This window comes from Poeciliopsis prolifica, unplaced genomic scaffold (assembly GCF_027474105.1).
Source record: "Poeciliopsis prolifica strain line A6 unplaced genomic scaffold, Auburn_PproV2 SCAFFOLD013, whole genome shotgun sequence".
In the NCBI taxonomy this organism is placed as follows: Eukaryota; Metazoa; Chordata; class Actinopteri; order Cyprinodontiformes; family Poeciliidae; genus Poeciliopsis; species Poeciliopsis prolifica.
The window spans coordinates 1,178,206-1,205,172 of NW_026562388.1; the positions used below are offsets into that span (position 1 = coordinate 1,178,206).

Genomic DNA, 26,967 nt, shown 5'->3' on the forward strand with positions numbered 1-26,967 from the left:
ACAAAGTAACTTTAGATTAGGGATACACCGATACACTTTTTCACTTCCGATACCGATCCGATACAGTAAAACCTCCAACACGCTGCATTCTTGTTGCATATGATGGTAAAGTCGACCCAGACATCACCAGGAGAACGGTGGAGGCCCACAGGTCAGGTTCATCCTTTCGAATACTTTCCAGATGTTTGAAGGAGCCACATTCATTTGTTCCGACTTATTTAATTCTCAGAAAATAGCTGTTCGACTGAGGCTGTACTGTATGCGCATGTTTTAATTTGTCAAGCGCAGAAATTCAGGTTCTTTAACTCTATAACAAGCTTTTCAATGGACGTTTGTTGGCAAGCTATTCTGCATTTTAAAGTGGCCCTGCGGTCCCCAAAGGCTGACGGAAGACAGAACGCGGTCATTTCCATATAATTAGGAATTTATCAAGGGACTCATTTTAACATCACAAGTTATTACGTTGGATCGAAGCCTGAGGTTGAGAAGTTGTGTACGTACTTTCAGAGAACTGAAGCACAAAACGTAGCTACAGGCAGAGCTGTGAATGTGCTCTGTGGAGTGTGTACAGAAACATCGTATGTCCAGAACCGCAGGCTGCACACAGTGAACAGAATTTCATAGTGGTTTTCCAGCCGTTTGTGTCACTACCTGCTACACACACACACACACACACACACACACACACACACACACGTACACACACACACACACACACACACGTACACACACACACACACACACACACACACACACAGATAGGAACCCGTCCTACGTTTTATGTGACTACATTTTACTTTCAGAAATTTTTTTTTGCACTAGTTTGAGTAAAAAAATATATAATATAGTTTTATTCCAGTTGTTTCATGTGTTCCTTACTCGGCTCCTAGTGTTTTTTTTTTTGTTTGTTTGTTGTTTGCTCTTCCCACATATGGACTCAGCATTCAATATTTTCTCCCTCACTGTGTGTGTAGTCTCTGGTTGACTACATACGTACTGACTGCTTGACTTTACAGCAATCACACCTCCTACACTAAAATGAGTGTGCAGGAACAGAGGAACACCAATATCACATTTCAGCTTCCGAAATATGTGCAGGTTTGTGTATATCCTAATTTATTTTTTTATTTATTTTTTTACTTTCACCCAATACTTTCTCTATGCGTCATTTAGATTTTTTTTATCCGCGTTTTGAGACATTCACTAATTTTAAACAAGGTTCAACTTGCATTCACACTCTCAACTTTAGCAACTGCAACAACAAAATTGTATAGCAGGAAAAATTGTAAGTGATAGGGTACATATTTTATTTGTAGAATGTGAAGTTGTTGTGTTGAAATAGAATTTTAAATTAGCACAATAGTACACAAGTTAACTTTTAGGTTAAGATAAACTTAGATACAAATCCAAACTAAGACAACTGGTGACTCTCTGAACTTACATAAATTTCTAATCAGAAAGCAGTCTTATACTCCCTAAGAAACATTTCAGACAGGGAGTGTATTGGCTATCAGGGCAATAAATTCTTTACTCAGGGTTGAATAGCTCAGACAAACATTAAAAACTATAGAAGTCTGTTACAACATATAATCAAACATATTAATATATTTCTTTAAGCATTAAAAGCATGTTTTTAATTAGTTAGTTTTAGATCCAATTTATAGTTAGTATTAAGCAATACATTTTGTGCGAGTTTGTTTAAAAAAACACCAACTGGTTTCTTGTTGAATCATTTTGAGGCAGAAATAACGCTGCAGCTGCAAGTCATATATCACAGTCTGGCCAGAGGCTGGTACGAGAAGGGCTGGGTGTTTCAGTGGGTCTCAGAGGTAATAAAATTAACATTTAAGACAGCCCACACAAAGGAAAAAACACACCTCCTAATGCATATATTTAAATGAAGGGAATACACATTCTTATAAAATGGTTTGTTTTACAGCAGAAGTTCGAATCTCTTTGTGCTGAGTGAGAGATTCCCAGAAGATGAATCTTTTTTTTGTTTCTGTTTCCTTTTTTTTTTACTCAGTTAATTGCTTCTGTTTTGTCATGTCTTGGACTTTTGATGATCTAGGTGAGATGCTTATTGTAACATTCTTCTTGCATTGATTTTCTCTGGATAAAACTCTAGATATCTGAAGTCTGACGTCGTATGATTGCTCTTTCTCCCTGCGTATATACAGAAACACAAGAATTCGGGAAAAAGAGGAATGAATTAACGAGCTAAATCAAGTTATTCCTCTTTTTAATTCTCAACAGTTGTGTTTTTTTTTTTTTGGGTAACTATGAAGCTGAGTCTAAATCAGATGCATCTCCCTCATCACATCATTAGTAAAAATGGTGTGAAAAGAGGCATGGTCACAGCTTTGCAAATCAGGTTTATTGTGTTGGCTAACAATCGGCTAACAGGATGGATTCTGTCCTAATGGCTGTTTATGAATAATTTAATTGTCCCTGTCTGTTCCTGCGCTCTGCTCACGAAACTCAAGACACAAACACAGTGCTGCAGCAAACATCCGCACACATTTTAACTACTTCAAATTATAAGCCTGCAATTGTTCAGAAAAAATATTTTTTTAAAAACCTCAGGAGCATTTACACCGACTCAAACAATTTCTCTCGTTCACAAGGATTCACAAAAGTTTGACACATCCACCCCTGTTCCCCCACCTCCATTTTCATTTCTCCATTGAATCAACAAAAACAAAAATAACAGCACCTATTGTAGTAACACCAGTGTGCAGCGCTGAGCAGATGAAGCGGCGTCTAACGTGTGAAACATGTGCTGAGGCTTGGGAAGATGGCCTGACCTCCGTCCTTTGGAAAGCAGCAAAGATGCGACAGGGTGAGCGCTCAGGGTGAGCGCTCATTCAGACGGCGAAATTTGTATCTGCCGGTTTGTTAACTGCACTCAGATGAATATAATGATTTTAAGTGCCACCAAATTACACTGGAAACAACAGTTGATGTGGTCACTGGCAGTGAATGGCGTAAAGGCAAGAAAATATATTTAAGGTTGTGTTTATAGCTTCTTATATTTAAGACCTTCATGCTGCTATATGTAACTTTTGTAAATGTTATAAAGTCACATTTGTAATCTGATGGGAAAAAAAACTTTTTCTGAGAGTTTCTAAACCAAATGTTTAAAATCTCTTTAATTTTTTGCATTTTTGGATGTCAATTGAAAACTGATTTTCAATTGACATTTTCAGAGGAATTGATCAATTCCCGTGTTGATCAATACAGGAATTGATTGAGGCATTGAATCTTTGGTCTCAAGTTCTTTGGAACTTAATTTGTCATTTCTGATCTTTTTATTATATTTCTGAAAACAAAATGTGGCATGTGTTGCTCAAATATTTATAAAATCTTGTCTCCATTAGTTCTGATGAACCCACATTTTGTGGCTCAACAGGATTTATTGTTACTTGGCTAGCAGTGTCGAACAACATATGTATTTCTCTTTACTTTTAATCTTAAAGGCCTCGCCACGGCAAACATAGAAATCTGTTCAATGCAACACCAACTACCACATTTCTGTATGTAGCCTCACCTGTTAGCCTAGCTCCTACAGGTGACAGGAGGTTTTACCTTTTCGGAGCGCTACCTTTCAGATATCGCCTTCAGCCTGAAAAGCAAAGGGGAACTTCGGCTTCTCCGAAGTCATCCATATATGATGGTGTTTGTCATTTAGCCACAGGCAGTTTGACTCGGCCAGTTTTGGCTCTCTGAGCCAACACAGGCCCAAACCCGACACCCAAAAATAGTGCTCATGAATTTCTTGCCCTCAGCCGTACCATCTCCTTCACCCCCGTCAGGCTGCTGCTTCAAATTTCATTTCGACATCCTGACTGCAGCCTCTTTTAGTTCCTTCTCTTCCTCCTCTCTCCTCCGTGTCGTCCTCTATCAGACACATCATGACTGAGTGTTTTATTGCGTTGCGTCCTTGCAGAGGAGGACCTTGGCGCCCGCTCCAGACACCCAAAAAACGTACTCTCCCCTCCCACTCTCTTGCATTGCTCTTGGCCTACAAAACATAGAGCGTAGCTGTCTGCTTTTACTTCCTCTCCCCTTTTTCTTTCCGCCGCCAGATTTCGTCTTTTTTCCTTCTTCAGCGTGTTTTTATGGAGAGAGCGTCGCCAGCCTGTATGACAAGTGAAGACGGGCCCCCACACCGCTCCTCCTCTTTCAAAAAGATCAGGTCTCTTCATTTAGATCAGTGACGGCCGCTCGCCTCTTCTGAAATTAAATCACCCTTTTAGTCGGAGTTCGATACATTTTAGTATTCCTGGTTTTGTCTGAGCTCCTTTTCCCCGCTGACTCTCCTGATCTCCATTCCTGCGAAGCTTTGATCTGCCGGTGCCGATGGTAGTTATTTCAGATCTGTCTTTAGAACTAAAATCAAAAGATACGTAAGAGTTAAGAGTATTGTTTTCACTCCTCTCTGCTGTGAGTGGTCTTTAGATATTTATATTAGTAGCAGAGCCCACTGAGTAATCAGCCTGATTTCAATGTCGAGGCTGCAGGTAAACAATGGAGGACACCGTGGGGCATGACTTGTTGCCGCAGCAGAACCTTGTTAGAAAGGCTTGATGGATGGTAGTTGCGTCTCTGTTCACCATATGATTGCACAATTTGATATTTTGAAAATATATTACAATCATAACATCGAATAACACAAATTAAATGCTATTTCACGTGAAAAAAATGTTTTCATTTCATAGTTGGTACATACACAATATAGGTTAAATTCAATTTAGCAGATTTAATACATTGAACTTAACTTGTTTACTTCAAATTCAGTGTTTGCTGATGTTACTTTCAAATGGTTAAAGTCATATACTTAAATGCCACTCTGCATTTTAAAATCCAAATAAATTATTTAGTTTGCTTGACCTGTTAAGTTAAAACCAACAGCCACTAGCACAATGTGTGCTAATTACAAATTATGCTAAAGATAAGACATATTGCACACTCAGAGTAGCCCAGGAACGATGAAGCCTCGGGTATGGGGGACCCCGCATGAAAATCTGCTTAGGGCCCCAAAAAGATTTGAGCCGGCCCTTTTGTCACCAGACAAAGTGTCTTTGTGCCTAGATGAATGAACAGAAACAAATGGGGAAACAAATGGGGAAAGTTTTACAGAAAGCGTTCATGTGTCACATTAAGATCTGAGCTGGCAAAAGGGGGTTTTGTAGCCATGACAACAAGAGAGAGCAAGTGCAGCAAATGGGAGCAGGTTGGGTGCATTAGATATTCAAGTCCTTGGCTTGAGAATGGGAGACATCCAGGATCAGAGCGAAGCATCTTGTCGCTGGGCATGCTTTCGATCGGGCCATCTCATGAATCTGAGCAGCTGCCCAGTGGATGAACCTAAATGAGAGCTTTTGCTCTTTACTCTGAGATGGGTGAAAGTCGGGTGACACCGGGAGGGCAGGGCGGAGAGAGACAGAGAGAGGCCAGCAGTGCGGACAGCTGCAGTCCTGCCATGGAATCTGGTTTATGCGACTCCCTCTCCAGCTTCGTGACTGTGGCTCCTCTGTGCAACGGTATTAATAAACCTGGCAGCATTCCCACGGCAAGCGCTCGTCATGAGCTTCACATCAGTCATGCACCGGAGTGCCCGGCTCACCGGGAGGCTTCACCTCTCCATCTGGCGAAGTGTATCTTGTGCTGGTCTCAGCCGGCGATGAGACATCCACCGCCTATGTCCTCTAAACAATATAGTGCAGTTATTTATACTTTATTGATCGGACTGTTACCGCGGCCCCTCGTGCGTTCTGCACGGTCAACTGGATCATGCTCACAAACTCGGGGTTCTGCGGTTCAGGCTGATGAATGATGTGAATGTACAGCAGGCATAACCAAGGCTAATGCTATCGATTGATGTGTAGAGCAACGCTAAGACAAATTGGGATCCTTAGCCAATAGAACTGGTGTAGCTATTTCCCTACATTATATTTCAGTATGTTTTAATCAATATTTTATAAGTTGAGCAGCTGAAGGACAACAAGAGTTTAATTCATACAAATGTTTCTCACCAGGGTTGCAAGAGTTTTAGGGTTTTAATTGTGGTTGTGACTTTTTGTTTGGAGGTGGCATTTTAATCTTAGGAGATAGAGATTAAATCTTTTATCATAAATTGAATATTGTTCCAAGGTATGCAGTGCTGCACAGGAGACACTGATACACCCATCCAGGTGTTAAACGCACCAAATACTCTTGGAGTGTAATCTTTCCATGGGGTTGCAGCTCCAAAAGCAAATTGCTCTACTGTGGTACCAGCAAGAAGCTAAAAGATGGTGCTGAATTAGGATGATGATGATGATGATGATGGTTTTCTGGTAGAGCTTTTGGTGAAGCACAGAAATGTAGAACTTATTAAAAGCAGTAATAAAAAATTAAAAAAAACAATTAAAAAAGATTTTATTTTAAAGAATAAAAACCAGGCAAGCTGCTATTGCAGAATGACCAGTTCTTCTCTCTCTGGAGTTATTTTAAACAACAATTTCCCATGAGAATGTGTTGGCGATATGAAATTAAAAAACAACAAAAAAAAAAAAGACAACAGCTTGGAAGCTCGATTTAAGTGAGCTTAAATCAACAAGATAAAAATAACACATTTGCTTTAAAAGTGCGTTCTGTTGGTTGAATAATTATCATTTTCACAGATGACTCATCATCAGCAACAATCTGCTTTTCATCCAGTTATTTTTAAAATCTTCCATAATTCCCAAGACAGAAGTTATATATATATATATTTAAAAAAAAAATTTTTAAAAAGCCCTCAGCTTCAACCACAGCAGATTCAATGTGTGTAAGGTAAAAATTACAAAAAAAGTGGGCAAAATGTCTCTTCCTCTGAAAGTTTCTCTCAAAAGTATGCATTCTCAATTTGTCACCTTCTAGCCACAGACTTCCATGCACTTGACACTTTTAACGTTGCCCTATATTTACGCGACCAGTGATGCGTTTCACAGCGGCTGCTGCCACCGTCCGATTTGGAAATAAAAGCGCCGCTTAATCTCAGCGTGATCCCATCAGTCAAACCGTTTGCAGCAGCAGACAGGAAAGATGAAACTCAAAACAAGTCGAATTCCCTTCTCAGGGGATATAAAGGTGATGAATCCACTGTAGAAAATGCAGGTGGGCTGCAGAGTGCTGAGCGTTGTGACCAATCTACAACATGACCTGCCTTGCAGGGAGCGTTTTAATGAGATTTTTTGCTGAAGTTTTGAACTCGGGCTGCTTCGTAATATTACAGATTTGTGCACCACCATTTTGCGGCTTCACTCTGGACCCATGCAGGGTTAGTTTCCCCGATGCACATTTTGGACAGAGTCCAGAAGGCTCAGTTTTTGACCCACCTGAACTGAGCAGCTTAGTCTACTTGTTGTTTTCAACGCAACATAATTTGGCTTGAAAATTCTCTAAAACTGTATCTCTGTTCCGGTTGATGCTCCTGATATGAGACTTTAATAAAAACGCTTCTGGTCAGACCGAGATTAAATGAAATATGGACAGGCTCCATTTGCAAATAACGCAAAAAAACAAAAAGAAAATATTGTGTACCCAAATAGTTTTGGATCTGACTCTTGAAGGTAATTGGTGGAACTTGAGATAAGTTACAACTAACTTTGTAAACAAATTGAAAATCCTATTTGTGTTCTGTTGGAATACTTTTGAGTGGATCATTTAGAATACATTGGAGCAAAGGTCATTTAATGCAAATACTGTTCTGCATCAAATGAACGCAGGATAGTATTTTTTTTTAATCCTAGCATATGTATTGATAGATTTTGAAAGGTTTTTCGCTTTAAACAGGTGTTATTCAGAAACAGTCTGGAAAGGTCTTTTCGCCTGTTTTTCTGATCTATGTAATATCTGTTCTATCGATGTCTACTTTTAGCGATTTCCTTGCATTTCTTTGGCTGGAGATGCAAATCTTAGCGTCAAGCGATTTGATTGCAAATTTTAATGTCATAATTTGATACAGAAACAATTTTCAATTCTGAAACTAATTCAACTGGTAAGATGCTCTGTCTAAATTATTTGACAGACACGAGGTAAAGGTCATGTGAACAATTACTTGAAATAATTTTGTCAACACATTAATGCTGCGCCAAATTATATCAGTTTATATTTAAACAAAAAAACAAGTTTGTGCATCAAACTCTGTGACTTAAATAACCATTTAGCTCAAATGCCTGGGATTTTTTTTTTTACATAAAAAAATTTCAAACATATCCGGTGGGCGGGGCATGCCAAACACGTACAAATTAAACATATTTTAAATTCCGTCTTGGAGAATTTCCAATCAAGAATTCCCAGGACTCAGAATTGCGATTACCTGAAGAGTCAGTTTTATTCTGCACCTCTATTTTCGGCTGCTGCCCTTGGTCGTCGTATCGTCTGGTACATGTTCGCCTCGTCAGACCAGAGGGAGCAGATTCAGACGCCACGAGCACGAAACACAAAATCTGAAGAGAATTTTCTCAACAAATTATTGACAAATGCGTTTACTAGGGTTTTTTTTTCTTTTTTCTTTTTTTTCTGTGATTGCTAGAGAACAGCAATAATCAGGACTGTAATGAGCGCGCTCCATAATCCCTGAGCTTGGTGACAGAAACCAGGCCTGTTTAATTAAGACTCTGATTTCCCGTGAGGCATGGAGGTCTCTTTTTTTTTTTTCCTTTTCTTTCTCGCCCTCTTCCCAGCCTATTTGATTTAACTTCAGAATATTTATTTTTGTCCCGTCTCGATCCAAACCGCGTCTCTTGCTGCTTTCTTTCATGTCCGCCGAACTGCGGACCAGGAAGTTCTCCACGAGCAGAACTTTTTAGGAAAAGGGGGGTTTCTCGTAATCCCACAAAACAGAAGGCCGCAGCGAGTCAGAAGTAGCGTGTGGGCTTAGGAATGAACGTTTCAGTTCTTCTGCATGTACTTTGGTGGCACATAAATGCAAGGAAGTGAAACAGAAACTCTTGGAGGACTCGCCACTGAAGAAGGCACTTTTGTGTGAATATTAGATGGTTTAAAAGTGAAAGTCGTTTCTTCAGAAGGACTGATGCAGCAGAGAGAAATGTTGCCATTAATTGCTGCTTCTTATCTTGAGGAATTGGATCTTCAGTTGTTGTTGTTTTTTTTTTTTGTTAAATCAATTAAATGGGCAAAGGCTTTGGTGGAAGTGATGAAAAGGGTAGATAAGAAAAAGACGGAAATAAGTTTGCAAGGATATCCCACAACATTAATAATGTTCAATGAATGTCTAACATGAATTTCCTCTTCTCAGCAGCAGGTTGGATCCTTAGGCTCAGGAACCATCCAGCCGCTGAAAGCATCACCTTTTGAAACCAGGCGTCAGAGTGAAACTTTTCTGCGAATCGCTCCGCAGGTGTGAAACCGCACATGCGCAGAACGTCCAGCGGTAGGGTAACAAAAAAAAAAAAAAAGGCAGCATTGAGTTGTTTTGTGCTACTTCACCCGTTTAGTTTGACACAATTTCTGAGAAGGAGTAGATGTGTTACATTGACACCTTGTTCATGGGAAAAGGAGACGAGGGACTATGAGGTGGAATCCAAGAGTCAGAAGTGCTTGTGTGCTCTATGAAATGCTAAAATCACAGTGCCATCTGGTGGTCTGGCATGACAACTACAGCTGACTTAAGACGTCTTGGCGGTGCTGTCCAAACGTGGAACATTCAAAAGTACAGGGAATTTTCTATGCATCAGTCTTTTATCATAACATGTCCTATTGACCTATTGAGGTGTTTCCCTCGCAATGACATATTTCTACTTTTTAATGGAGAAACAAAAATCACAAGGAATGCCATAGCAAAAAAAAAAAAAAAAAAAAATCAGCTGTGGTTTGGTTTTTTTAGATGAAATGACACTGTTCAGCTCTCTCTTTTTGGCTCTCTGTGCATCACCTCCTTCTATCTTTCAATTTCTTTTGCTGTTTGCATCAAACCCCCAGGGCTCTCCTCCACATCCAGTCTGGATCCGGAAAAGGCAGAGGCCTCCGGCTTCTGGCAGCCTGGTGCAGCGGAGGTGTGAACCCTGTAATCGCCAGTCATTACTCAGTGGCACTTCCCACACTCCAACTTAAGTGTGTCTCGTCTGCCATGTTAACATCAATACATCATTATCGCATTAATTTTGACAGATTAGTGTAATTCAGTTTAACAAGGGGGAGCACTGCTGGAAAACGACCATCTAATCCACTGCACTGTAAGACAAGCCAGATTATTTCTTTTCTTGAACACCAGAATGGATATCTTTCTTCCTTTAAGCCTAAAACATGAGATTAGTTTACTTTTTCTTTTAGCGTCATTGGCTCATCCTTCTTACCCGTCAAAGCAAAGGCACCTTCCATGTGAGAAATAAAAAGAAGCCGTTTATTTCCCCAGCAGAGCGTATTATGGCGTGTGTGACCTTTCTGGTCATGGAATCCTGGAAGCATTTGCAATGTCACGCAGATAGCTATCGGCAGGAAACCCTGGGTGGGACCATCGTTTCAGTTCGTCAAGCCATGAAAATCTCTGCAGCTTGAAGGAAGTTTCCTGATCCAACAGTCACAGATGCTCCGATGGGGGGGTCGCGCGCTGTAACGGCAGCCATCCTGGGTTTTTCCCTCCCCATTTAGTTCTGGTCAATAAAGGCCAAGAAAATGAGCGTTCGTGACCTCAGGGGAAAATACCCAACAGCGTCCAAATACACTTCTGAATGAAACTCAAAGAGTTGATTTGTTTAGACTCTGACATTTTCCAGTTCTCTGATAGGTACAGCTGTGTCTATTTATATTCAATTCAGGTTACACACATGGCGCCAAGTCTCGTCTCAAACCATTTACCAAAGCAAGTCAACTACATTGAATCATACAGACAGGTTGATTTGGGTCCAAGTTAGTTACAGTTCTATTTGTTCAAATAGTTTGAAACTTTGTTGTTTATGTAAGGATAACCAGCACATTGCATCGAATCACTGACTTGCTGCATCCACTCCTCCTCGATGAGCTCATAGAGACTAACAATCGCTTGCGTCGTGTTGTTGACTCTACGGCAACCCTGCACTGAGCAGGTAGCGGCGGAAGCTGTGACATGTGAGCGAGTCTTGTTTATATTCTGCTAGTGTCGAAAAAACATAATTTTGCAATTGCAGTGCTTCCATTAAACAAGAAATTAAGTTAAAATCGCACGAGAATACGCTCGTTCTCGCAATAAGTCCTTAAAAATCACGGCAGCAACGGATGTGAGCAGCTAAATGAGAACTAGTCATAATTCAGTCATGGGACTAGCACTCATCATCCATGAGCCAATCACAGGAGACGTCAGAGTCTTATTCAGGCGTTGGAACGGCAAGAACCTCATGCTGGGGTGCGGCAACGTATGCTGCAATTATAGTCCGTGATTTCACAGAAGAGCGGCGGATTCAACACGTCCAAATGGCACAAATCTTCTTATTCTACCGTGCTTCTATTGAGCAAATTTATTTTTGAAAATGAAATTTGTATGGTTAACAGAAACAGCCGGTGGGAAGAAAAACAAGCAACAAGACCTTAAATTCATTACATTTCCACTTAGTGACATGTAATTAGAAGGTTTTTGGTGCAATGGGAAATGTTTTAATGGCATTCGCTCCTGTGCGTGACTTAAATTAGGAGTTTAGACTATAATGAGGTTTTTGGGTTTAAGGGCTGAAATTAGTAGGCAAAGTTTGCAAAAAATAGTCTCCAAATTGTGGGTGAAGAAATCTGAACATGTTCAGAAGAAAAATATGTTTTTATGGACTTGCGTTGCTAATAGCAGTCGCAGTAGCCTAATCACAGCAATTAGCACATCCTACTGGTTGGCCTGCTTCCAACTGAATATCTTAAATTAGGAGATTAAGTCAGATTGAACATGATTTCTAAAGTTTATTTGAACATTTTTCCAGCTGATGTCACACTGAAGCTATCCAGACAGCGGTCTTGAAAACTGTTGCACATGTGAAATGACAGATCTGGACGCAGCTGCTTACTTACAGCCCAGAGGCAGCAGCTTCTTGCGTCATTAAATTAATTGCTTTTTTTCTGTCGTTTTTCCATAGATTGGATAGTCATAGATTAATAGTGAGGCTGCATCTGTGGTTTGCTTCCAGCTTGCACTGATGTCAACCCCCCACAACATGCAGGCGATGTGTGAATGCACGTTTGCGCACGCGTGTGCGTGTTTGTATGTGTGTGTGTGCCAGATCCCATTAGTCCATTAGACTCCTGCGCGTCTTCTTCTCGGTCCTGATGAAAACCAAAGTGCTGTTACTGTCTGCAGAGCCGGCACTGCAGACTTGTCGCCTGGCTAGTAAAGGAAAGGCCCGCTGGTGAGATGTGAAGAGGGGGAAAACAAGATGAATTGCTCTGCTGTGTGCGGTGTGTTAAAAGGCAGGTAGACTGTGCAGTTTCCCCTCGTACAGTCACTCACATCCCGAGCTACAAACATTTTAACCAGAGAGTAGGACTCACTCTGTGAAGCACGCTTTTGTCTGGATTTATGACACAGGATTTCAACTGTCCATATTGTAAAAAGACTCAAACAGAGGCGGGTGAGAACCCAAAAAAAAATTGTACTCGAGAGAAGCACAACTTCAACATACTTCTATCAAGTAAAAAGTACACATCCGAGAAATTAATCAAGCAATCAATATCAGTTGATAATTCGTCTGATAGAATATTCAATCACGTCACTGAACTTTTATACAGAATCCTCAGCATTCTGGGGAATGTAGGCAGAGACTTCAGCCTTTTAAACTCTCACAGCGAGCTAAAGCTAAAGCTAGGTTGGTGCCATCAACTAACTCACTCGCTCGTTGGTTACCTAGCAACAGCCCGTTGAGTAACTTGCGCAGCAGCAGTTTAAAGTTTTGCCATAATAACTGCTTAAAAATACACAACAATCTTGAAAAGTGAAAACTGAGGATAAAAGAGGAAAAGTTTGGCAGTGATTCAAATATTTAAAACAAAAAAATTGAATCAATATCGAGTGATATGAAACGATTGTATTTTGAAGCGTCTTTCAGCCATATTGTCCAGCCCTGCTAGTTAGTAAACAAAACAAACTCTGTCTGTAAACGGGTGTTTGGTAAAAAGGCCACTCAACTGAGTGATCAAAACATCAACAATTTCATTTTGGAAAAATCACATTATCAAATGGACCACAATATAAAGTTAGGTGGAAATCTTGATCTTTTAACAACCGGTGAAAATGATTAATATCACAAAGTAACAAAATCAGGCCAAATACACATTTTTCAACATCAGTTTCTTTCCAAATTTATGAAACTCCAACCAAGAGCTGAGGTGTGTGTCTGGTGAATGTTTGGTTAAAACATTCAGTGAAGAGACTCAGAGTGGGTGAAGTATCCAGAAATGTTCCTCACATGAGTAGTGCTGCATCATATTGAAGTTACTCAAGGTAGTTAAACACTAACCCCCTGAAAAATACAGTATTTTTCCAAAAAGTTTCAGTAATGTAAGCTAACTCTGGGCTCAAAGTGAGCATACACAAAGTGTGCGCTGTTGGAAAGCCAGAGAATGAGCTGCTTTTGGACTCAATGCATGATACACGAGCGGCTATCTATAATGAATGGAGCCGGGCCAATCATCTTATTAGCTGGAACTCCTGCTTTCTAAATGCATTCCCCAAAATAACACGCAGAAAAATGCGGTTTCCCTTCGCTCGTATTAGCAGGGGAAAGCGTTCTCCCATGAGGCGTCAGGCGCATAATAAAGTATGTCATCCCCTTTTTCCAGGGCTCGCTGTGCCACTGTGGGCTGTTGTTGGCTTGTCTGACGCTGGCGGGACGTGCTTTCTGAAGCCTGAGAGAGCGGATGCAGAGAGTGTCATGACTCATTTAGGGTTTGTTTTCATTTCCCTGCAACCGACAGCGCGTGATGTAACGTTTGCATGAGTCCGGCTGAAATCAAGCGAGGCCATTCCTCGAGGAGTCCCTTCCCCCTCCCCCTGCCGAGGCATCAGGGCACCCACTGACCACTTAGCCGCCCGGACCTTTACTCAATAACTCTTTATAAAGATCAATTAGCGGCGATCAGTGGAGAGAGCGCCGCTGGGGCCGCGGTGCCGTATTGAGCCGTTTCTGTGTGATGATGTTCCATGCAGAGCTTTTTCCAGAGGAACGGCGTCGCACCCCCAAGACATTTCACTTCATTAAAGGAGCGTTCTCCTCAAACCGGAGCCATAAACCCTGCAATGAACTACTTCTCTCTTTGTCTGTGCGTTGAAAAATAGCATAGTGTCCAACCATCAGTCTGCCTGAAAGCGCCGTGATGGAGGGATGGGAGCGATGCAAAGCAGCACGTAACTGTGAAGTGGGATCAGGCCACTTTATCATGACGTCCTTAAAGGCGCAGTATAGCGTGTTTTCCAGGCACATGGTGCTTTTTTATAGCACGATAAAGTAACTATGTTACCTCAAGTTGTTATAAAAATGCTGTATTTATCAAATATGACTTTAAAAGAAGTTTTGCTTGTAATTTAACGACTTGAAATTGGGCCTCTGTCTCTTTAAAACTCCTGCTCTTCCTGAAACTTCCAGCTTCAGAAAGTCAGGACATCGCTGCCCTATTAACCCTTTAACAGCGTTTCTACCTGCATTGGACTGAGAAGTTTCTCCTACAATGAGCTCAGCAGGTGCGCAGTTCCACCAGGTGTTTGCTAATTGCTGCTGGCTAGTCTGAAGGAGCTGAGTGGGGGAGTCGTGGAGGAGGAGCTGCGTCCTCGAAGGCAGTGCTACGTCCACCCAGGCATTTTGCGCAGGCCGAATGGCTGAAAGAATCAAATCGACACTCCAGCCAACTTTTGCGTAGCGCAAAAACTTTTCATCAGAAAACAGGAGTTTTTTTTTTCAAAATTAGTACATTTCTATCAAGCAAATTTATTTTTGTAATTCCAATTGCCGCAATTTTAAGGTAAATGGAGATGCAACTAGCACCATGATGTTAGATTATAGTAGGGCAAGATTGAATAGAGCTGATAGCTATACCTATTATAATCTTAACTTCATATTTCTGCACCTCTGTTAAAAGTTGTTGTTTGTTTTTTTTTTATGTCTTATTCTTGTTTTTTAATTTTCTTTTTTTCATTTGACTTTTAGTTTTACATTTGAAATGGGGATTTCAAAAAGGGAAAATTTGTGTAAAATTAGTCAAAAACAAAAGACTGCAACTGAAAGTTCTGAGAATGTTTATATAAGAAGAATCAGCTCACACTTTTCAATTTTTTTTCACTTTAGGAAGTGAAACCATGTATCATTTCTATTCCTCTTCACAAATATGAGCCACCCACTGTTTTTCTGCCTGGTGAAAAATCCCAGCAAAAGACTTTTTGTGATGTTCGAAAATGATATTTTTGCAAGGCACTGTGGCATTTCCTTTTCGTGACTAAAAAAATAAATAAAATAAAATGTACCCTGTTCACAGCCAGACTGACTAGAAGCTCATGTTTTCAGCTCGTTTTGTTTTGCCCGTCCACTCTGCCACGGACGGGCTTTTACTCATGTCCTACTTGTGCTGGATGCAGTGATGAATGTGGTTGTCATGACACCAGCGCCGGCCAATGAGCTCGCAGGTTAGCAGCCCGGCATGTCATGTCTGACGGCTGACTGACAGGCCTGCTGCAGAGCGAGCCGACCGTTCACCGTCTAACCTTTCTTCCATGCTGATTATTAATCCAACTTACAGCGCACTTCCCGTGTCCCTCCATCGCAAATTAACCTTTCTCTTCTTCTCTCTCCCTCCTCCCCTTCTCTGTCTTTTGTTGGGTTTTTTTTCTTTTTCTGTCCCCCTTACCTTTCGCAAAACCCTGTCCTTTGTCATTTCCCCCTACCCCCCGTCTCGCAGCAAGTTTGTTCACGTGAAAATTATTGACGATGAGGAGTATGAGAAAAACAAGAACTTCTTCCTGGAGCTGGCTGAGCCTCGCATGGTAGACATGAGTCTGCAGAAAGGTGGAGTACCCAACTTCTTTCTTTCTCTCTGTCTCTGTGTCTTACTCCCACTGTCACTGCTGCGGCCTCCATTTGCCTCATTTCAGTCCCTCTTCTCCGTTTCTCTGCCACCCTCCTGTGTTTCTAACGCGAGGTTTCGCTCACAACTCTGTTCTTTCACCATCCCGCCATCAGCATCTGCACAAGAAAGCAAACAGATAGTCCAGACGTCACCTTCATACACTCAAAGGCGCAGGCAGTCGCCGTTCTACAGACACATGCAGGAGTTATTTATAACTCTGGAGCCAGAGCGTCCATGATGAATGCTATAAACTGGAAGGATTATTCATTCTGCTTTTTTTTAGTAGGGAGAGAAACGATTCACTAGACTCCAACTAATGGTTTTATCAGAATGTGAAGTATTATTTTAATGTACTCATATTTTATAGTATCCTGTTAAAGAGAGAAGTACAATAAAAGTGTTCCTTGTGTTTCAAATTTAAAAAGAAAATAAAACTTCAGTATCAGATTTAGACGTTAGTAACCTTTTTTTTAACTGATTTCATTTATTACTATTATTCACTTAATTTTAACAAATATTTCTAACTAGATGACTTTTGAAGACATTTGGATCTTATTTTGACGAAGTATTAATTTTCAAAATAACACACATTGCTGTTTTTACATTTCTATTATGGTGCTGACTGCATGATAATAAATTAATTGCATGTGTTGATGATTGGTGATTCATTACCCCAACAAAGAAGTATAAATCAGTCTGCTCCCATTTATGGCCCTGGAGATATCTGTTTTTTGGGGAGACGTGGGGGGGTTTCTCCGCTCTGAATTGTACAGTCGCCCACAGCGTTCTTGAGTTGAATTGTTGGAGACAGTAAAGGCGTAGAGGAGGAGTAAGCTAAGCGATTTGTTCAGACAGAGTGCAAGATCAAGATAGGTAACGACAGGTGAATCTGTGCAGGATACATGCCAGTGGTCAGGTCCAGTCTCAGGGGTCAGACGCTTTGAGGGGAAAGAAACTGAACCTTGGTATGCTGTTTTTTGTTTCCCTGTCTCTTTCTTTTCAGAATGCCCTGCAAGACCTGTTCATTGCCAATCGATGCATGAGACAAAGAGTTACAGGAGCCTTTCATTCACTTCCATTTACACACTAATTGGCAGAATTCTTTGCAGTGTGTTTATTTTTCACACTCCAGTTTCAGGTGCATTGGAAATCGCTTCTGTCTGCAACTGTAGAAACTCATGCATCTATTCTCTATGTAGTAAATAATGTTTGTTACTAAAACACAAGGTCACGATTGCAGTGTTTCCATTGAGTAATACGTAATACGTCCAAAAATACCACCACAGTTTCCATTATGATGAAAAGCACTTTGAACTGCCTTGTTGCTCAAATATGTTTGATTTATTAAGCAAACTAATTTCCAAAATGTCAAATTGCACAATTGTGGTCAATGGAAACACAGCTAGTCTGATTTAAAAAAAAAAGAAAAAAAAAAAAAGCTATTCTTATTTAGTCCAAACTTAGCACAATTTGACACATGCTTTCATTTTCAATGTTTCTGTTCATTTGTGTATTTTTTGTTGTGAAATAAATTTCAAGGACTACAGTATTTTTTTAAAAAAAAAGGAGGAAAAAAAGCACCTTGAAGATCAACTACATGCAGCATTAGACCCTGTTACATGGATTCCACCAATCGGCACGAGGGAATCCATATTTCACAAAGTTTTGTGACGCCTATCACAAATTGTTTTCTGTTCTTAATTTGAACAAATATTATTCATGCTCAATAAAATATCCTTGAGGGGACGTCCCTCTCATTCAGAGCCAGACCTTCCTGTCCCAGCTGTAGTTCACACCCAGGTTTATTTCACTAAATGATTAAAATGTTACTCAACTGTAGAAGCAGAGCAACACTGCTGTGCATCTAATGAAAGCCCAATGTTTGCAGAGAATTATACGAGATACGTCTACTTACTTTGTGAATGTAGAAGGTAATGAATGTTTGATTTAGGTAATGAATGTTTAAACTATATACGATGAGGAGGGTAATGAAAAACCTCTTTTTGTGTAGCATCATATTTTATGAATGTGCCTTTGCTGATGAAATCACTTTGATGCCACATTAGAAGAAACAGAAGACGCTTTATTAGGCTCGCGCGCATTGTTCTCTTGCAATTACGCCTTCATTGCATTAATGACTGATAGAATGGTTTTATAGTTTTTTGATATAATGTAACAATCATATTGTTGTTCAAAACCAGTGATCTGCAGCTGATTGGGTTTGTTTTTCCTCTTTATTGAAAACAAAGTGGAGAGGCAAAAATTATGAATATTATATTAGAGGCTTTGTTTCCGTCATAGCAAATAGCCTCACTCCAGTTTTCTTACATCAGAAGGGGACTCTGTCATTACAAAACTAACTGTTGTTTACATACTGATTATTTCTTTGGAGAGAAGATCAAGCTGAAAGGAGAGCAAAGTAGTTATCAGATTGTACTTCAGCTCTTTGATCTGACTAGGCTTTATTGCTGTCAGTTACATCACTCCTCGAAACTCTTCCTGATTCGTTCATGGGATGGGATTCTCGGATCAGGTTCTGGCAGACGTGACTGAGTCCCAGGCAGGCAGGTCTGACTTTGGACAATGTGTGAGTAATGAAAGCAATCAAGGCAGCCGTCACCCTGACCTGTCAGTCTGGAGATGTTTACTGCCAGCTCTAGCAATGCCCTTCTCTAACTTCTGTTGAAGTGGTCAATACCATGAGCCCTTCCAGCGAGGCGGTTATGGCGGCCACTTTTCTGCTGCTGATGAAACCCAATACAGCCGAGTCTAAATGAGCCGCCTTACTGTTTGACGACAGTGCAAAGACGTGTGACGATCTGAACAGGTAGTCGCCAACGCTAACGCGTTTAATGCATGCAATTATTCTGAACGTTTTATGCGCTACCACCACATAAAGCCGATTAGTCAAACAACCTAGTTCTCTCCCGCAGACTGTCTCCTAGTTTACAGAGGTGCTTTATGATTCGACACAAGGAGCGATGAACAACAGCAAAAGTTTTCCGTGACTTGCTGCTTTCCCTGTCTCCAATTGACCCTATCACCCGTTACAGAAATGCAACTCAGTTTTAACACAAAGACAGTCGGTTTGCACTTGGACACTAAAGAGCTGATCCCTGAAGTAGAGAGGCACAGTTTGTGACCATGTGTCAGCAAGTATCCAGCTGAAGTGTTCTTCACTCAGACACCATATTCAGTTATGACTTCTGACACGTCCGTTGACTGAAAGGCGTCCTGGAGGCTTTTTGCTGCATTTGTTCGGATTGTTTTCCCATCCTCATGCTGCAGTGAAATACAAAGCTAGACACATAGTGGCACTTCTAGTAAATAGGTGCAATAAAGTTTCCCAATGTCAACCTGAAAATGTAGAATAAATAAACAAATAAAAATTAATACAAATTTGGATTTATTAAGGAGGGGGATAATTTTAGGATTTTTTTTTGTATCCATCCCCTGACTTATCCTTTTTAACCTTTTCTATGATTTGCTTGGAATGTTCTTTCATCTTCATGCTAACGTGGCAACCGAAAACGCTGAGTAAGCAGTAATTGGACGTTTGAGAGACTACAAGCATAATTTTGCTAAACCTCTTTCGGATCAGTAACTTCCTTCATTATACGTATTTGCATTTGTCATTATTTATATATATAAAATAAATTTTCACTTTGACATTAAAGGTTTTTTTTGTCGTTTTTGTTGGGCAAAAGAACCATATTTTGTTTATTATGATTTGTAAAAGCAAGATGAAGGGTAAAAACAACTAAGGGGGTAAGATTTTTTTGCTAGGTGTCCGATATTAGTTTCATTTTTCCATGAAAAGCCGAATCACAAGTAGGGAGGCTACCTAAAAGTATTTCACAATCAAAACTTTACCCTCCAAAGTATTCAATTGCCTCCCAGGCAACTGTACCCAGACAAGTCACTCTTCTAGCATCAGACGAACTCACGCTTGATGGAAATGAACTTGTTATTTTGGTCTGGCAATAGTAGGTTGCCTAGAAGAGAGAAGAGGCTGCTCTAACTCTTGAAATGCTAAAAACTCAAAGATGAGAGAATGATGAATTCATCAGTGGAGATTCCTAGGTAGACCTTCAAATGGCACAGCAAAAACACTGTCCTCATTCATGCTTCGAGTTTCGTCTTGTTGTTTTCAGTTTGTTTCTTACCATCATGTGCACGCAGCTAAAAACTGAACTCCAGTGAGAAGGAAGCATGCCTTGCATTGGAGAGTATATTCAGGCATATTGGATGGACGTTATAGGTGACCACGTCCACGCGTCGCTGTGTTTGTGTATGCATGGCTGTAGGATTAAAGGCCCCTTCCCGGCCCGCTCCTTGTGGTAATCCATCTCCCACTGCCACTTTCCATTCAAATCACGCCTGCCGTTGGGAAATGTGCCACCCGTCGGCTGCCTCTCTCAGTAGGAGCTCTTGCGGCTTCTGAGGGCACTTCACATGCTGTTGTTTGAGCCTGACCGGCTCCTTTCTCACAGTCCTCTTTCACACATGCATTCATTACCTCCAAATGAGCAATGAGTCATATTGTGGAGGAATGCAGCAGACAAAGCAAGGTGGAATTTAAGATTGCAGGCCTTTAGATAATCTACAATAGGGAGAATTGATTTGGAAATGACTCTGTTACATTATTATATTGATTGAAACTACTCAATGGCAAGGGCATGGGATCCGTTTATATGGTACAAACAATATCAGTTGCATTAATCAAATATGATCTTCATTGGTTTTTTCATAACAATTGGGTGTGAAGCGTGACTTTAGTTTTACAAGCCACGTCCAGGCACTGACTGATCCCAGGACTGTAAAGTCTGATTAAAGCCAAACCTTTCTGACACCACAAAGAGGGACGAAAAAGCAGCACATCAAGCCTCGGAGAGAAACAGAGCCGGTCATATCAGTAACAAAAGAACCCAGATCAACATCTAGAGCACTGCAGGCCAAACTTGCCTCAGCTAAGGTTAGTCTTTGTGATTCAACAACAACAGAGAGACTGGAAGAAAGAAAATGCCATCCATAGGAAAGTTGAAAAGCGAAAACCACTGCTGACGGGAAAGAAGACGAGGTCCGTCTGACTTGTGCCAAAGAGTATTTCAATCTTGTCCAAGAAAATATTCTCTGAACTGACGAGACAGAAGTAGATCTTTTGGTAAATGCTGTTTTATGTTAGATGTAGCATAAAACTAACGGCATTTAGAAATATTCGTTGTCAGTGCAGGATAATAAGAGGCAAGGGGATGTTTCCAGTGGCCATTAGACAAGAAAAATGATCCTTAAGAGGTGTGTGTGCCACCATCAACTTGTGAACTTGAGCTCAAGGAAACTTGGGTTAGGGTTAGGGGTTGGTCTAAGTAGTCTAAGGCGGAATATTACGACCATTGTCGATATTTTTTTTAAAAAGTAAATCTGGGCCATAAACCTAGACTTTTTTAGTTTTCTAGCAGAAAATGTTCAAGTTTTTTTTCTAGAACATTTCTTAAATTAATCTAAAATCTTTTCAGAGTTTTTCTATCAAAATTTTTTAACATTTGGAGCTCAGAAACGTCTTTATTTCTGAGATTAATCTCAGAATTTCTAAGTTCTTGTGCCAAACATTCACTCTTTTTTTTTTCTATGTACAATGGCCCTGATACACTGCCATAATGATACAAAGTACAAAGCAAAATGGTTTATGTTTGATATTCAAACAATCAATTCAAAATGAACTTCAGAGTACAAAAAAAAAAGTTAAGCTATAATTTATTAACAGAATCATGTCCTACCCATTTATTTTGATCAGTTTAGGTGATTTCAGCCCAGATTGTAATTATCCACCTTTGTGAGGTTAGCCACAAAAGCCCAATCTATTTTGAAACATTGCATGTTGGGATGCTCAGTCCTTTCCTGGAAGGCCTAAATGACCAGCATTAAATCAATTATCTGCCTAATTGAGCTGAGATAAAGACTCATTTTCCTTATCACCAGCCCTATTGGCCATTACAGATGCCCCAGGAGACTTTGAATGTGCAAATAGTTCAAAGTGGAGCAACTTAGTGCTTCCAAATCTTATGTTTTTACAGATGATACATTTTGTACCTTACAAGATCAGGCAGCTAAAGTCCTGACGAGCACAACAAGTGAGATTTCTGTGCTTTAAAAGTCATTTGCTTATCAAATGATACGTTTCAAGCGGGCTTCAGTTCAATCCTGGTCATTATAGGCCTGATATGTACTTTAACAAGCAAATCATTATAAGCATCATTACACAGATGCTCCTACCCTGCCATGCGTTATTACCCTAGGAACTGACACAAAGACGACTCTAATCTGCTGATACCTACCGTTTTTCCTGTCTCCTGGTGCTTTTTCCATCAGTTTTCAGGCCGTGCCCTTGGTTTTGTAAGTGACAGCAGAAGGGAGACCTTGCTGGGTGAGCGATGGGAACCAGCTGTCGCTCTCTGCAGCTGGGGCCATATTCTTCCCACTTGTTGGAAAGCGATTCAGGGACCTGAACCTACACCTCAGCTCATTTAGTCATCTCACTTGCTCTTATGCAAAAGCCAAATATGATCGAAGATGGCTTTTGGTGTTGGGATGGAGTATTGAAAGCCAGTTTAATTTGAATAAATTCATGTTTAAAGTGCAGAAGAATCAGATTGTAAAGTTTTTGATAATTATCTAGAGATGATTGGCACCAAAAAAGTCACCACCTGAATTTAACTGAGTGAATAGGTATGGATAGTCACTGCATAGATAACCATCCTCCATCTAGCAACAAGTTATTTAACCCTACCTGATGCAATGATTAACTTCTCATTTTCTTTACATTTTGTGGACTTGGGAAATATGCTATTCTGTTTAAGAAAGGTAAAATTATTGGTATCAACCGAGAAAACTTCTAAGGAGATTGCAGAAACCGCCAACAAAAGTCCACACGTTATTTATTTTTAAAAACTGGACATGTTTTGACCTCGTTGTGTGTCCGATTAGAAACAAAGTTAGTTCAGTTTAAAACCTTTCTGCTTGTTCCGACGCAATGACTGAATACACGCCAAATTCTACTTAATACAGGAAAAAGCCTTTAAAATAAATAAACACTCTTAAAAAGAAGAGATGTTTTAGTTTGAACACAGAGTCGAATTGCAAAGAATCTGGTTTTCCTGGAAGGACCAACATCAATATAATGGCATTGTGGTTGGATTGGTCTCATTAGGCAGATTTTGCAGCCTTCCTTGGTCATTCTGAACAGTTAACGAAGGTCACAGGATGCCTCAGACACACCAGACACAGAATCACCAGCCCCTGACAGAGTTTAATGGGGGTTGCATGTGGACAGATGGTTGGATTGCCTTACATTTGCGATGCAGAGATGCAACACTGCCAGGAAATGGGGACAAATATGTAAACGAGGACATCTACCCATCATAAAGGAACCAGACATTTGTATCACAGCCCCCCATGTCATAGCTGGATGACATTTTAACCGTTCTATTCCTCTGATGTCATTAACACCAGATCACAGACAGCTACTTTTGGAATGGTGCACCCAACAGAAGGCAGGGCAGAATGACGAATGGAGTCACATCAGGTTTAATAATACATCTTGGTTCTGAGCTGCGACTGGTTTATGGTGGAAGAAGAACCAAACTCACAACTGCTGCCAATGCCTTTTAGAAACACTGACGTTACTTCTGGCATCATGGTGTTCAAAGTGGTCAGACTTTGGACCACATATAATATTGATTCAGTGGACCGTGAAGACGCTGCTCTGCTACAGTGGTAACTTGCACTGAGCCACCACCGCAGCACAGTGTTTTAACTAGACTGTCCATACATGACAGAGTTGTGCCTGGAGGGCCACCAGGCTTTACCTGTGCAAGTTTTCTGGCAGGAAACCTTGCATGACACATCTGTCAGTGACGTGCAGTGAGGTTCATAGCTGGTGAGGCACTGACTTTATCATAATCAGATTTACAAATATAAACTCCTGCATAAGGAAAGTTTGCGCATGTGGGCAACGCTGGCGGGCAAAAAGACTATTCTTTTACATGCCATCCACAGCTATTCCACTGCCGCCGTAGAATAGGGTGACCAGACGTCCCCAATTTCCGGGGACAGTCCCTGTGTTAGACGACCTCGTAAAGGGAAATGTCCCCGATTTTAGCATTTTATGAATGAGGAAAAAAAAGCTTCCTATAGATCGTTATTACGGTGGTTGGAAACTCCAGAGCCGCTTTTCCACGGGCTCGGCAAGGAGTAGAAAGCGTAAGTGAGCGTGTTGCGCGCAACAATAGCAGTTACGGTAGCTGCTCGCGCTACAGCTAAAGTTATAGAGAAGAAGAAGAGCATCGGAGCCAATAAAAACGAAGAGCAGCAACTGAAAGAATAGAGCTCCAGTTTTGACCAGCTGACTTGATAAGGTATGTGTGAAACAACATGTTTTGTTTGAACCGGGCTAATCTTTGCTGTCATAAAGATTTGGTTCATGGTAAAATAAAACTAAGCTTTTATTAACAAACACGACAAGAAGAGAGCACATAAGCAGCTACAGAATTAGCCAGAGTGAGAGAAATAGTACCAGGAAGGTTAAATTAAACTCATTGTAAAAGTTGTTTTGGAATTAACTGGTGATCAGTGGGTTGTATTTTTCAAGGTAGATATGAGTTTTTACATGTAAAGTTTATCACAAAAAATGGAATCACTCAGTGACAAGAAAACTGAATGAAAAAGAGCTTGACCTGAAACTGATGAGGATGGAGAGATCATCTCTTCTGATCGTTTACTCCAAACTTTTTTTTTTTCGCTAAGTATGACATTTTTGAGATTTCATCAGCTGATGAAGAAGGTTAATATTTATATTTGAATGGGAAAATGCAAAAATTCTGCGATTTTGAAGAAAAAATAATCAGAATTGGTTAAGCCAAATGAAAAATAGGTACTTTATGGTACAAACCACAGGGTGAAAATAGCAATATGAATTATTTTATCATTATATAATATGCTGGGGGCGGCCCCACCTGCCTCCCTCACCTCACATCACTGGTTTTTTGTCTCTTCCAGAAGACATTTCCACATCAAACCAACACATACAGACCCTAAACATGTAGCACCCCACCACATCCACCTCTACATAAACAAAGTGAGCATTGTGTCTCCATCCATTCCGTATCAACAAAACTATTTTCCAGACAGCTAACGAAATCAGAGCAATGCATCTTGTGTTGCACGTCTTTACCTTGACGTCTGAATCGTGGGATCAAGCTCGTGGCGTCGCTGTAGTTGTTCTATTATCTTAATTGCTTGCGTTCTGTGTTGCATGCTGGCCTGTAAAGTTGCATCAGATCCGGTGGGTGTTTTGGCCTCATCATAAATCCGATTTAGAAAAAAAAAAATCTCTCTGTTTGCAAAGTCTCTGAGCTCTCAACTTCTTTTCAAATTGCACAAAACCCACTGTGAATACAGATGACTTTTGTTCATATTGAAATATGAGTAGGATTGCCCTAGCATGTAAGGGGAGAAATTAAATTGGTGCGGTACTAATGTAATTTCAGTGGGAATAGTATCATCGTGCAATGAATATGAAACCCTTTTAGGACCAGTACAGGGGAACTGCAAGGCGTAGCCAGGCAGGCTAGGTTGACATTAATGCAGAAGTGGATAGGGTAGCCCAAAATTGTACTCAAGTAGAACTATTTCAATATAATTTAACCTAAAAGTAAAAAGTAGCTGTCCAATAAATTACTCTTGTAAGAGTAAAAAAGCATTTGGGAAAAATATTTTAAAACGACATCAGATCAAAATGATCATTCATATAAACATTCACAAAATAGTAAAATCGGGGAACACAACTGCAACACTAGGATCCTTTAGATCTAGACTAAAAATCCATTTGTTTAGAGTTGCTTTTGAACCATAATAAATGGAACATCGACCAACATATATGAAGATTTTAATGATGCTCTCATGAAAATGTAATGTTTGTTATTGGTTTCTCAATTGTTGATTGCACATGGTTTTCTATGAGTTTTTATTTTTGTGCTTTTGAGACATAAGGCACTTTGAACTGCCTTTTTGCTGTTGAAAGTGCCTTTTATCAAGTTTATTTGATCAACCAATCAAATAAACTTGATTGATTGAATAATGAGCTCAGTGGATGTGCAGTTCCACCAGGTGTTTGCCAATTGCTGCTGCCACTAGTCTGAAGGGGCTGAGTGGGGAAGTCGTGGAGGAGGGCTGCTCTGTGAGACGGAAGCTTGGAAACTTGAAGACTGCGTCCATGAAGAGGAGTTTTGTCCTCAAAGGTGGCGCTCGGTCCTCCCCAGGAGTTTTGCACAGCTGAATGTTTGCCAAAGGAGATTAAAGGATTTCTCAAACATGCATGAAAGAATCAAAGCAACACTCCAGCTATGCTTTTGATGAGGAGCTAACATTTTAACCTGATGTACAGCTCGAAATAGTTGATTACACACAATGCTGAGCCTTCAAAGACTGTTTTTCACATACGCTCAACATCCACTCTGACAAGAGTTGTAGCTCCTTTAACATGCATCGGAGCTTCTGGTGGTACTATGGCAAAATGGGAAACAACTTAACGGGGATGAGTACTTTGCAATGCACCATACATGTTGACATGTTTATTATTAGTTTTGCCAAACACAGACAAAATGCATTTTGTACGCTTTCCCTAACCACAAACGAGTTTACAGCTTTCTGTGAAAGTAGCGAGTCTTACTACATGGAAAGTGTATTAACTCTTCAAATACGTTTCATTTTTTTATGTCTTAGCAGGCATTTGACGTTCTCACTGTGACCGGGACGGAGGTGGAGGTTTTAATGAAATCAGGCTGGCAGGACTGAATTAAATCTTTTCATCCATGCCGATGTGATTTCAGTGCGGCACTGAGGCAAGCAAAGGTC

General features: G+C 40.4%; 1 protein-coding gene across 2 annotated transcripts in view; it reads left to right on the forward strand.

Annotated features, from left to right (window-relative positions):
• The window catches only part of slc8a3 (solute carrier family 8 member 3), a 103,504-nt gene that overhangs the window by 47,041 nt on the left and 29,496 nt on the right, over window positions 1-26,967 (forward strand). For both annotated transcript variants that reach the window (XM_055038023.1, XM_055038024.1), the window contains exon 3: window positions 15,889-15,995. In XM_055038023.1, coding sequence (XP_054893998.1) covers window positions 15,889-15,995 — 107 coding nt within the window. The remainder of the gene's footprint in view (window positions 1-15,888; window positions 15,996-26,967) is intronic.